We start from the raw sequence: 12,500 nt of genomic DNA on the forward strand, positions 1-12,500 counted from the left end.
ATACATACACACACATACATACATACACATATACATACATACACACACGTACTCGTACACACAAACAAACAAACCTATGCCTAAAGGCCTGTGTGAGCCGCTGGCTCACACAGTTCCTTCCTTATCTTCCTTTCCTCCCTCCCTACCTGGCCTTCCCAATCCTCACCCCTCCCAGGCGCACCGGGGAGAGGGGAGGACATTTACTCATGATTTATACACGTGTAATTAATTCGTGACAGGTGGGCGAGAGCAGGTGGCTGAGATTACCCTGGCGAGAGGCGTGAGCTGTGACACCGCCTACCCGGCCCTCAGGAACCCTTACGTAGAGGAACAATGGGAGGACAAGGGGAGGAGGGCCGCGCGGTCTGCTGTGCCTCCCCAAAGCCACCTCAAACCTCCTGAGGAAGACGCTGACGGCTCTGAAGTGGATGCCCCACAGTGCTGCACAAAGCAAGCGTTTTCAGTGTCTCTTGAAGGTGAGTTAGAGCCAGTTGTTTTTGTAAGCTCCTTAGCCAAAACGCTCCCTTATTGGTAAGCGCGTGAACGTCCCAAACTTTCTATCTGACACTAGACATGCGTTTCTTTCTTAAAGGAGAGATATTGTGCGTATGTCAAATGTTCTAGAAAGGGTGCGTAGAGGAATATATATAAACAATGTTTCTCAAACAAAATTCAAAAAGTAAAAAAATCGCACTTTATTAATGGATATGAACTTCTCATATCAATATTTTCATTTTACTTTTCATATCTTGAAATTTGCTAGTTTAGCGAGAAATTTTTCATTTTTTTTTTTCAGGGTCCGAACCTTAAAAAAAGGAACAGTATTTTCAAGGATGGGGCAAGAGGCGACAGCGGGAAGAGCAAGTTCGAAGAAAGGAGAAATGGAAGAAGACAAGGATAGGAAGAAACAGTTCCTTGCCTTCCTTCTCTATCTCCTACGCCCTCTGTCCCACGCCTTTCTTCCTCCCTCGCTTCCTTCCTTCTCTTCCATCTGTTCCAGGCCACCTTCCTTTCCTTCCTCCCCTTCCTCCCTCGTCCATTGCCATTATGCCTCTTTTCCTTCCTTCCCTCCTCCCTCAGTACTTCCTCTTCTCAGTCCCAGACCCATGCCTTTTACCGTTGTTTCCTTCCCTCTCCTCCATCTGTTGCAAGCCTCCTTCCTTCCTTCCTCCCTCAGTACCTGCTCTCCTCAGTCCTTCACGTCTCAGAAACTCGCCACAAACGTAACATTGTTAGCTGGGAAGGTAAAGGCGATATTCGTACTTACATTCCCGCTGCCTTTGTGAACTTGGAGTGTCTTTGTAGTCAAAAAATGAATCCCAGTTTTCTTTGAACTGCTGACAGCAAATTAATCTCTTGCTTTGAAGGCCACAAGTTGCGACGGAAACTTGACCTCGCGACAGCCTTTGAGGGCGAGAACGAGGACGAGAGCGAGGACGAGGGCGAGAGAGAGTCTTGCACGTCAACCTGCCATGTCAAGGGAAGTTTTTTTTTCTCTCACATGCTTTTTTTTAATTTTGTGGTGGTGTTCTTTCTGTCTTCATTTGTCGAGAACTTTGTTAGTAAGTTATGGAAGCCTGCCCTCGACTTAAACTCCTTCCACCATCTTCCTCCTTACCTTTTTTTTTCTTTGTCTACGTCTTTCGTTTTCATCACTGGTGTAAACTTGCCTTCTTCATCCATCCATTATCTAATTCCTTCCATAATATATCTTCCTTTCCTCCTTTCTTCCCCTCCTGCACTTCCTTCTCACTCCCCTAACTATGACATATCCTCTCTCTCTCTCTCTCTCTCTCTCTCTCTCTCTCTCTCTCTCTCTCTCTCTCTCTCTGTGTGATTTATCTATTGACAAAAGAGGTGCAAGAAGGGAGAGAGAGGACGGGTAGGCTGGAGGAGGTTGGAAGAGACAGCCGAGGTGGGACAGGTAAGAAGAGGGACGGAAATCTCTTGTTACCTGTCCCTAATTAATATTCCTCGTACCTGCTAATTGGGTGGGTAGTGAGAGGCAGTTTGTGATCGCCCTGTAGAGAGAGAGAGAGAGAGAGAGAGAGAGAGAGAGAGAGAGAGAGAGAGAGAATTATGGACCTAGCGACGACTGCCAAAACAAACTATCAGTCGACACAATCTGAATTATGACCTGTAATTCATTCCCATCACAACAAATCATCACTTCATCACTACCATGCATCACCTCAGGAGCGGCGCCCCCCGCCATCACTACTCGTCGCTCACACTTCCGAGTCACATACACACACATAATACACTTGACGCACTCATATTTTCCTAATCTAACAAATTGGAAGATCCGGGTAGTCATTCAAAGGTGACTTATTATGAAGTATTAAGTTGCTGTGTTTGAACCGTCTTCTTGTTTCCATGGGAGTGTGTGTGGTGTGAGGGAAAGTTTATGGCAACAGTAGGATAGAAACACAAAATGAACTTGGTTATTCATTTGATGTGTACCATTAGGTTATTCATTTGATGTATACCATTAATAAAGTAACTTATTGTGAAAACATGAGAGGTGTGATAGTTTGTTTCCTGTCAATAGTTACCTTGAATATAATACCGTGTTGTCACTCAAATATACACGAGTTCTTTATGCATAGACACGAGTCCACAAAATAAACAACAACAACAACCACGACGACGATGATAACGCCACCCTTCTTTCCTCAGTCCCCGCTCCCTTGGCGCCCCTCAATACGGTGTTCAAGTCCTGCTGGCGTCCCTGTCACCGCCCGGCACATAAAGGGCGGCGGGAAGGGGTGTCTGGGGCCCTTTTCTGGAGGAGGAGCAAGACAAACAGACACTCGGGCACCTTTCAAACTTTTGGAGGGGCGGCACGACCCTCACCACGCGAGGGACACCAACATGAAGTGAAATGACCACCTCTACACTATCACCACCACCGTCATCACCGCTACCATCACCATTTCCGCCACTACTATACACAAAGGCATACAGATAGACAGACAAACAGGAACTCAAGTGACTACATCTATACCACTACAACCATTACTATACCAGAAGAAAACACACAAGACAGCAAGTCAGACAGAAGGACAGACAGGACACCATGATCATTAAATCGAACCGAAACCCATATTCTTTAGCACTTTGCGTTCATAGACTGCTTCCAGAGGCCACTTAGATGATCAGTCAGGCTCTCACTGGCGTTGTTTCTTATTAAAGATGCAGAATCCTTGTTAAAATTTAATTAGAATGACTAAAACATAGAATGACTAAAACATAATGACTAAAACACACTTTGCAGTCCCAGTAACTTCACTGAGAGCCCATTAAAAAGTAGCAGAGGTAAATAAAATACGTGGTAAAATACGTGAAGATTTATAATGCAGACCTATTTTTTATTCATTTTATTGACTATAATGCTATAAATCTCCTTATATTGCAGATTAAGAAGTCTCCTCACTGCTTGTCACCATCCTCATCCTGTGCTTATGAGGAGTCGACGGAGAGGGAGTGAGGGAGGGCGAGTAGTGACAGACTGGCTCAGGAGGTGGGGTGAAGGGGAGTAATGGAGTGAGGAAATAAGGTGATAGTGGGCAGGACATGGTGGTGGTGGAGGTGGTTAAAGACGGTAGTGGATGGGTTGGGTAAGTGACAGGTTTGTGTTGGCTGGCTATGGACGGAGAGCGGCCAGGGCTGGAGGAGACGGAGGGTGCAGGGTAGGATAGAGATTAGCAGTTGTAGAGGCAGATTGTGGTAAGAAGGGGCAGTGGAGCGAGGAGGAGTTAAGGAGATTACAGATCGTCGAGAAAAAAAAAGTGACCAGTGACAAAAAGTCAGTTAAATTCATAATGTGCTAGTCACTGGAGGGGTAGTAGGGGTGGGAATGGTGGTGGTAATGGCCTCACGTGACCGCTGGTGATCCTGTAATTTGGTGGTTGGATGTCGTTAGAAGAGTTTACGTTGATTTCTGATGTGAGCAGCGACACGTGTGGTGGTGGGGGATACTGGCGTGCTGGTCCGTACCGTTTGTTGGCTTTCCTCTCTTTAGCTCAGGGAAATATGGTCATGTGACGAGAGTGTGCTGGGGAGTGGTGAGGAAAGGGACAGAGGAGCAGCCGAGGAATGTCAGGCGCGTGCGCAGTCCTACTCTTAGGTTACGTTGGGGTATTTTCAGTCATGACACACCGGACGTGTTTGACTATATTAATAAACCTAACCTCACCCCCTATCCAGCGTGGGCGGGTGGCCACCTGCTGGGGAAAGCCTCGGTACGAACCTCGTTCGGTACAAGCCTCGTTACCCAGAACTGTACCAGCAGGATTGTGTATGTACATCGGGGCAGCGTAAGGAGAGGGCGCGGTGGTAACGAGTGCTGCTGGATTCGGATCTTGGCGTGTTGCGTTGGTATTCCTGTGTAGGTAGAGGAAAGACTGGTGCCGTAACTGTGGCGAAACGAGGCATCCCGTGCATCAGACAGCGGGCACCTCGCCACGTTATTCGCTGTCATCAGAGCCGAGAGTATCGGTTTACACGTGTTGCCAGTATCAAGTACGTCACATGGTTAAGGGTGCTGTATTCCCAACTTTCAGATCACGATTAATTAATTTAATTTCATCTTAATTTCACATTTTTCCACTTACAGGTGTCTGGTCCACACGCTGTTTCCCCCCACACGCCCCAGGCATCCACGATGTGCTCGCCTGCTTCAAGAAGCAAATCCACCAAGAGCAGCTGGCTTTTTAATATGTATAGAGCAGCTGGCTTTTTAATATGTAAAGTAGAGAAGTAGGAAAGTAGGATCTAGTTTAACATCGTTACAAAACTTACTACCTATATTATATAACCTATATTTTTATTCTAGTACTCGAACACCTGTAGTGACATGGGAGCAAAGACAGCTACCGCTACCTTGAACCTTGAAGAATCTCCTGAGATCAACTCAACTAGGGGTAGCTACCTTGATACCTTGAAGAGTCTCCGGAGATCAACTAGGACAGATTTTTCACAGTAGAAAGTAAAAATAAAAATACTCATTGCACTGGGAGGCTTCGTTACTCGCAACACTGCAAGTCCACAAAGTCTGACACACTGGACACACCCATAAAAAAAATTAAAAGTTTAAGAGTTGAGGATGAGGCGCAGCAGCAACAGAGCACACACCAGGCCACGGTGGGGCGTATCCGGAAAATAACATTCTTCATTCATGTTGTTACTTCCCGAACAAAGTCATATTATATATGTCCAAAGTTTTGCAACAAATAACCAGAGAATAAATGCATCAAGTCTCTCTCTCAATCAGCAATACATTAGCGGTTTTTCAGGAAGCTGCCAATCGTGACTCAACAATAGCTGAATCATGCATGACACACACATGCTCATATTAATTAATACATTTTATACTGACTTCTAAAAAAACCTTCATTATCCTAGGCAGTGTTGAATCAGTCAGTGCTCTCTCTGCCTTCTCATATCAACTTGTTTTCGCAATTATGTTATTTTATTACTCCTGCGGTTTATTAGTGCTGTCTGAGGAGTTCGTTGCCATTTACACAACAAATACATATCCTATCTCTTCCAGACTGGCTGAATTCTTTGACGAACCAAAGTACATGAAGTCGAGTTTATGGTAGAAAAACGATGATCAGTGGAACTCAGTAATCTTTTCTAGGATTACAGGGCCGTCCACGACTTGAGTGTGTCTTCCACACGGTGTCGATCTGGCCCACCCATACCCGGAGAGCGAGTGGTCGCAGTGTCTGGTTGTTTCACAACTACCAGCATAATCACTTTCCCGGCTTTAATAAGCAAGTCAACGGTCAAATAGCTCGATCGTCTGGACGCTGCTTAACCTTTTCGCTGCTGTGAGCGTCGCTCATTTACACAGACAGGCTTGTATCCACAGACTTGGATACCTTAATTGAAATACGCGGCCGGATTCCATTGAGCACCACCACACACTTTCCTCAGGCCAGCAAATGCCAGCCGCCGCACTCCTCACCAGCACCCACTCAAAAAACAAAGGAAAAGGCCACGCAAATTAAACCGGTACTGTAACACGCGGCCGCATTTCGGAGCTTCACTTTCAACCAGTGCGGGACACGAAGCCTTAGCGCAGCGTCCACCTCCGCCACGTCGCGCTCCCAACAACCCAGCAACCTCCTCTCCTAAATTAACAATACTTAATTAAATTAGAAACATATCAAAGCTAACTTTTAAATTAACATAACTTTCATCACCTGATTCAGTGAAGGGGGCAGGGAACGAGTCAATAAGGGGTGGGGAGGTGGGGAGGGGAAGAAGGATGAGCCAGTACCGCTAATTTTTTTTACTACACTACTGATAGCACCTCCGCCAGACCCTGACCTCAAATTTACATTTTAGGTTCCCATGGCACTGCGGTGGCTGGCCTTTGCCTCCCTAATAATCACCACTTCACCCTGCCCTGCTCGTCACTGCCTCCTCCCAGCCTGCTCCTGCCTTAGCCCTGCCTCACTGTTCCACCCTTGTTTATTTATCCTTCCCTCGCCCTTGGTCCACGTCTGCCCTTTATTTGAAGCCGTAACAAGACATCCTCTTCCTCGAACCCTGCCAAGAAGCTGAGTGCCGTCGGCCATCACACACCGCCATGCCGCCCACTAGCCACTCCCCACCCTGGCTGCAATTCCGCGGCTGTTGGGATTAAGCGCGTCTCCTCCCAGCACTAATATTCACCCGCTTCCTCCTACGTTTCCTGCAGAAGGAGTAAAAACAAAAGCTAAACACTCTACCACGCCTGCCTTTCCTGCTTTTTGGGGCAAGGTAAGCAGAGCGAGCTAAATTAAACACTTTAGAGTAACTATCGCAACGAACTAAGAGGATTTAACACCAAGGATAGTTTAGACACTACATTTCCTCGTGACTGTGGTATGACTCCCACAAGTTCACATGTTCCTGGACTCACATCAAGGCAGTTTGTACTTTGATCTGCACATCCCCTTTAACAGACAGAGCCTCACAGGTTGACTGGAAACAGGTAGGTCCACGTCCGGTGCCGGGAGGCGAGGAGGGGCCGCGCAGTCTGAAACAAGAGCCAGAGTGAAGGCAGGAAGCAGTGCCAAACTGGTAAAGGTTAGCACAATCGAGGAGCCACCTGCACGAGGGATTAAACACGAGCAAGAGAGGAAATTTCTGTGTCCTATACGTACGGGAAAATTTCAAGACTGCCCTGTTGATTGGCGATCCCGGCAAGATATTGGCAAGCTCTCTCCTTTATGCACCAGTCTACAGCCTCCAATCTGCCCTAACAACACACAGAAGGTACCTCTTTTACTTTAATCGACTCTGAACAACGAATTTCCCCCTAAAGGCACCGTGATGCACCTCCAACACTACACCACTATGCCCTCGCCCTGCAGACTTCGGCCTCACCCCTCTGATGGACCCCATAGGCTCCAGCAGGCGAGGCAAGCAGCACACATGACGCCGAAATGCTTCCATAACACGCGCCTGAATCTCTCAAGTTTACGATGTGCAAGGCGAGGCAGCGAGACTTACGATGTTGACAGTGTTAAGCAGCCTGGTCCTCATCCACCCCAGGAGTATTACCGGCGAGGGAACACCTGTACGTACACTCACCTGCTGCAGGATTAACAGCCCCAGACAAGCGCCGCCTGAGCTCCACGCGTCGCTGAGGAGGAATGGCTGGCAACTTGCAAGCGGGCACCTCACGCCTCCTCTACTCCATCCCATCACGCCGCCACGTGGACCTGCGCATGCGTCCACAAACCAAACGCGATCAATATTAGTGGTTATATTTGTACATGTGGAATAGCTGTGATAGTTAGTATTAAGATAAGATTAGAAGTAGTGGTAGCAGTAATAATAGCATGTCTTGCAACTATTACTTCATCAGAAAAATAGTTACCATGACGTGACTCTCCTGACAAACAGACCTCCACCACACTGTTTCCCTCCACCACACTGCTTCCCTCCACCACACTGCTTCCCTCCACCGCTTCACCTTCCTCCACTAAGCGCTTCATTTGTTCATTCACTCCAAGTCGTTCTGTTAAATTACATATCTAATGTCATATAAATATGTCTCATACCGCTATACTTGTTATTTGTGCTTGTTCTCTGTACCTACTCAGGATTGAAGCCTATGTGTGTAATAAATGAAGTCAAAGGAAAACATTCCCATTTGCTTCGTTTACTCACTCATAGTTGCTTCGAAAATAATGACTCGTTCTATTCTAAACACTTCAAACAAACAAACCTTTACTTTCACGCCATGCAGTACCTCCTAAGTAGACGGAACAAAGGCCCATATTCAGAAAAACCTTGAAAACCCCTTGTCACTTCAACTTCAGCCTTCTGAAAGTAGTGGAGGTGCCGGAGGACGTGTTTCAAAATATGATCCAAAGTGTATAATTATATTCTTACATGTGCATATATACATTTCTGTACATACACGAATATAACTCTAAAACTGCCATCGTCCCTCCCACACCTCCTCCCACAGCCAAACACAAAAGCTGGACAGACGAACAACAAAGACCACTCTCACACAACAACGTGAACCAGACAATTATCTCTGTCCCCTTCTACGTATTATGGCCAAAGAGGGAATGTTTCCGGGCATCTGGACGAGAAACAGGACACAAAATAATAGGGGAAAAAATAAGAAGACGAAACATTAGTAACATTTCTCCCTTTCTTTTTCTTTTCTCTCTCTCTCTCTCTCTCTCTCTCTCTCTCTCTCTCTCTCTCTCTCTCTCTCTCTCTCTCTCTCTCTCTTGATCCGTGTTTTTTTTTCTCTTTTATGTAAACAGAAACGTGCGTAAGGAAGGAAAAATACATTGAAATGCTGGAGGTCGGAGAGAAAGAGAAAGAGAGAGAGAGAGAGAGAGAGAGAGAGAGAGAGAAAATAGACACACGTTATGAAGAAAAAACGCGAATTTATTGTGCTAAGGAATTCCTCCCCAAATACTTTTTTTTCTCTGTCTTTTCCGCTCGAGTTAATGTTTATTGCACTGTTTTGCTTCCGGGAGGCTTTCAAATATATGTTAAGTTACACGGTTTTAAAATTTTCAGATCGTAATGTTTTTGCTACTACTGCTACTATTAATGTTACTATGACTACGACTACTACTGCTGCTACTACTACTAATACTAATACTGCTCTTACTATTACTGCCACTACTATTTTGAAAGACGACAGTGCAGAATTTGTTACTTTTCAGATTTCTTTTACTTTCTATTTTCTTCACTTTCATATCTATACCAACAATTCCTCCTATTCTCTGCTCATGCCCAACCCTTCACCGCCTCCTCTCTTGTCCAGTTCAATATTTCCATCTTCCTCCTTTATTTCTTGCTTTCAGTTCCCCCATTCTCACTTCCAACCACGCTATTCAAACCATACCATTCCAGTGTTTATCTATTCCTCTCCACCCATCCACATATTCGCCTAGCCTTCACATCTCCCCAACATTTCCTACACCACCACAGCAACCTCTCCACAGTCTCATTTTCACAGCAAAGGCCTCCCTGCATCATCGACCACCCCCTCTACACCTCCACTTGTCCATCCTGGGGTGTAGCATCATTCACCACAACTTCTTTTCTTAAACTATAGCTGCCTTCTCACTACTGCAAGTCCCCCACAGCCTCTCAACCACAGACGCATCCTTCATATTAAGTCTCTATCTTCACAGTGCCCTCCTCACAGCCTGTACATCATCACAGCTTCCCTCTCACAGTTTTTACACTACCACAGCGCTCTCTCACAGCCTTAACATCACAGCATCACTTTCACAGCCCTCCCACAACCACAGCATCCCTCCCACAGCCTCCCCACCACAGCATCACCCACGCAACACACCTCCAGTGCTCTAGACGTCCACCGCGCGGCAGGCAGGCAGACTGGCACCAGCCCTCTCAACTTTTACCACACATAATCCTGGATGTTCAAATGAATTCCCCGCGACACACGTTCTCTCTCTCTCTCTCTCTCTCTCTCTCTCTCTCTCTCTCTCTCTCTCTCTCTCTCTCTCTCTCTCTCTCGTTCGTGAAATCCACCTTAACTTTCTCACTGATCTGTTTGGAGAGGCTAAGTTATTTTTTTTTCTCTCTCTCTCTCTCAGTGTTAATCCCTTTTTACAATCGAAGGGATAAACTGGTGCAACCTCTTCTAGCAACTGAAGGGGGTGTACTACTCTCTCTCTCTCTCTCTCTCTCTCTCTCTCTCTCTCTCTCTCTCTCTCTCTCTCTCTCTCTCTGCATGTCTTAGCTGTAGCTTACGACTCGCCCCTGGGCACAAGGAAGCCAGGACAAAGGAACAAAGGAAGGATACGTTCTGCTCACGACTCAAAGGAGATTGTAATGACGCGCTTTGAGAGATGCCGCTGCTCTCTGCCTATTTGTGTGTGTGTGTGTGCGTGTGTATGTGTGTGTGTCTGTGTGTGTGTTCCACTCTTTATTCCCAGAGTCAATAAAAACTATTCCCAAGACTTGATTTCCTTCGTAACTTTAACAAAATGGAAGGAGGAAAAGGAGGAGGAGAGGGAAAAGTTAAGTGTTTACTCTCAGTTTTTCCTGAATTCAAGAAAACGTAAGAGATTTGTTTTCTAATGGAAACTCGTCAACACACACACACACACACACACACACACACACAGTAATTCTTAGGTTAATATCGTAAGAGGATTGGTAGAGTATTACTTATTTGAGAGAGAGAGAGAGAGAGAGAGAGCGAGCATTTATCTCTTCCGGTCGCCGTATTTACTTGCCGCTAACTGTCCACCACCAAAAATTTACCGCCGCGAAATTGCTCACGAGGGAGAAGAATCACGGCGAAAATTTATGTCGCTAACTTGTCATAGAAGAGAAATGGTGTAGTCATGGGCGGCGTGGGCGTGGTGGTGGGCGGGGTGGTGGTGGTAGTCGAGTGGCTGTCAACGCCCAGGCACATTTTCTCTCTCTCTCTCTCTCTCTCTCTCTCTCTCTCTCTCTCTCTCTCTCTCTCTCTCTCTCTCTCTCTCTCTCTCTCCCTCCTTTGTTTTACTCCACTTTCGTTCCATACTCATCTTTCTTCCCTGCGGCTCGCCACCTCTTTCAGTTAATTTACTTTCTTACCTCCTCCTCCTCCTCCTCCTCCTCCTCCTCCTCCTCCTCCTCCATCTTCTCCACCTTCTGCTCTTTCTCCTCCTCGTCTGCTTCCACATTCTCGCGCCACACTACCTCCATTACATTCCGCTGGCAAACACACACACACACACACACACACACACACACACACACACACACACACACACACACACACACGGCCCTCCTTTCAACGTAACATTCCTTTCTCTGTTTATTTCTTATTTTTCTCTGTTTCTTGCTCTTTTCACTATTCTTTTCCTCTCCCTCCACAAAATTCCCTTAGCCATTCTCCTCCCTTTCTTTTTCCCGTTTTCTTTCATTTCCTCTTCTTCCTCTTCCCTCTTCTTCCAGTACGATTCGCCCCCACCCATACATCTCCCCTCATCTCCCTAACCCACACATATTTCTCGTATAGTATCACGGCCTCCCTGTCCTTACCCTCCTCAGCTCCTCATAACAGCCACACCTCACCACGTAATTCATTCCAAGCCTGCCATTTCCCTTCCAGTACCATTTTTTCACTTTATCCCATTCCATAACCCTAGATCAGTGCCCACACCATCCCCTTACCCCCCATACCTCCCATAACCCATATCTCACCACTCCCCTCATTGCAAACACTACGTTCCCTATACGTATAATTTTTTTCATTTTTATCCCCATATCCTATCGTACCCTGCACCACCCAATTCCTCCCCACGCCTTCTCACGACCTCCCCAAGACCTCCCCAAGGCCTCCCCAACATCTCAAGGCGTCACAAACATTCCAAGCTGCCACTGGAGTCTAATGTTGGAGAATTATGGGACTTTCTCCCCTAACGTTACCCATTCTTAAGGTTTAGTTACGATTCCCTGTGTCATTGTTACCTCATCGTCAACTGCAAGGGCCAACGAGGCAAAACTGTGGCGTGGGCTAAGGTGGTGTGGGCTTGTTGAATTGGGCTGTTAAGAGGGGGAGGGGGAAGTAGGGGAGTAAAAAGGTAAGGGTGGTTGGTAAGGGAAGAGGGGATTCAATGGAAAGGGGGAAAAATCAGGTTAGTGAAAATCGTTTGTTTGAAAAATGTTTCGAGTCTTTGTGTTTTGCGTTTTTTTTTTTTTGCACTGTTTCTCTCTCTCTCTCTCTCTCTCTCTCTCTCTCTCTCTCTCTCTCTCTCTCTCTCTCTCTCTCTCTCTCTCTCTCTCTCTAAGGGATTAGTATTATTTTATTTTTAAGGATAAAGGTTTTGTGTTTTGTTTTTCTTTTTGTAACGACGGAATTAAATGTATCCATGCTGCTTACCTCCACTCTCTCTCTCTCTCTCTCTCTCTCTCTCTCTCTCTCTCTCTCTCTCTCTCTCTCTCTCTCTCTCTCTCTCTCTCTCTCTTTCTGTTTCTTTGAGCATATTTGTTTGCATAAA

At 46.2% G+C, this 12,500-nt stretch overlaps 2 protein-coding genes across 8 annotated transcripts in view; one reads left to right on the forward strand and one right to left on the reverse strand.

The window, feature by feature from the left end:
- LOC135114726 (uncharacterized) overlaps positions 1 to 2,521 on the forward strand; it is a 37,293-nt gene extending 34,772 nt beyond the window's left edge. For 2 of the 3 annotated variants that reach the window (XR_010275656.1, XM_064030694.1), the window contains exons 2-3: positions 240 to 476; positions 797 to 2,521. Coding sequence is in view for 1 of the 3 variants with exons in the window: in XM_064030694.1 (XP_063886764.1) it covers positions 240 to 476; positions 797 to 810 (251 nt within the window). In the remaining 2 variants the exon portion in view is untranslated. The remainder of the gene's footprint in view (positions 1 to 239; positions 477 to 796) is intronic. The other variant, XR_010275657.1, reaches the window with a different exon arrangement.
- Positions 2,440 to 12,500, reverse strand: part of LOC135114725 (uncharacterized) — a 20,209-nt gene continuing 10,148 nt past the window's right edge. The window contains exons 2-7 of one of the 5 annotated variants that reach the window (XM_064030692.1): positions 8,231 to 8,328; positions 7,880 to 8,020; positions 7,591 to 7,721; positions 6,917 to 7,033; positions 4,934 to 6,706; positions 2,440 to 4,891 (exon numbers count right to left, since the gene is read on the reverse strand). In XM_064030692.1, coding sequence (XP_063886762.1) covers positions 6,968 to 7,033; positions 7,591 to 7,721; positions 7,880 to 8,020; positions 8,231 to 8,282 — 390 coding nt within the window. In that variant the 5' untranslated portion in view covers positions 8,283 to 8,328 and the 3' untranslated portion in view covers positions 2,440 to 4,891; positions 4,934 to 6,706; positions 6,917 to 6,967. Of the gene's footprint in view, positions 6,707 to 6,916; positions 7,034 to 7,590; positions 7,722 to 7,879; positions 8,021 to 8,230; positions 8,329 to 12,500 lie in introns of all 5 variants that reach the window. The other 4 variants (XM_064030693.1, XM_064030691.1, XR_010275654.1 and 1 more) reach the window with 4 other exon arrangements.

The sequence above is a fragment of the Scylla paramamosain genome, chromosome 28, assembly GCF_035594125.1.
Source record: "Scylla paramamosain isolate STU-SP2022 chromosome 28, ASM3559412v1, whole genome shotgun sequence".
In the NCBI taxonomy this organism is placed as follows: Eukaryota; Metazoa; Arthropoda; class Malacostraca; order Decapoda; family Portunidae; genus Scylla; species Scylla paramamosain.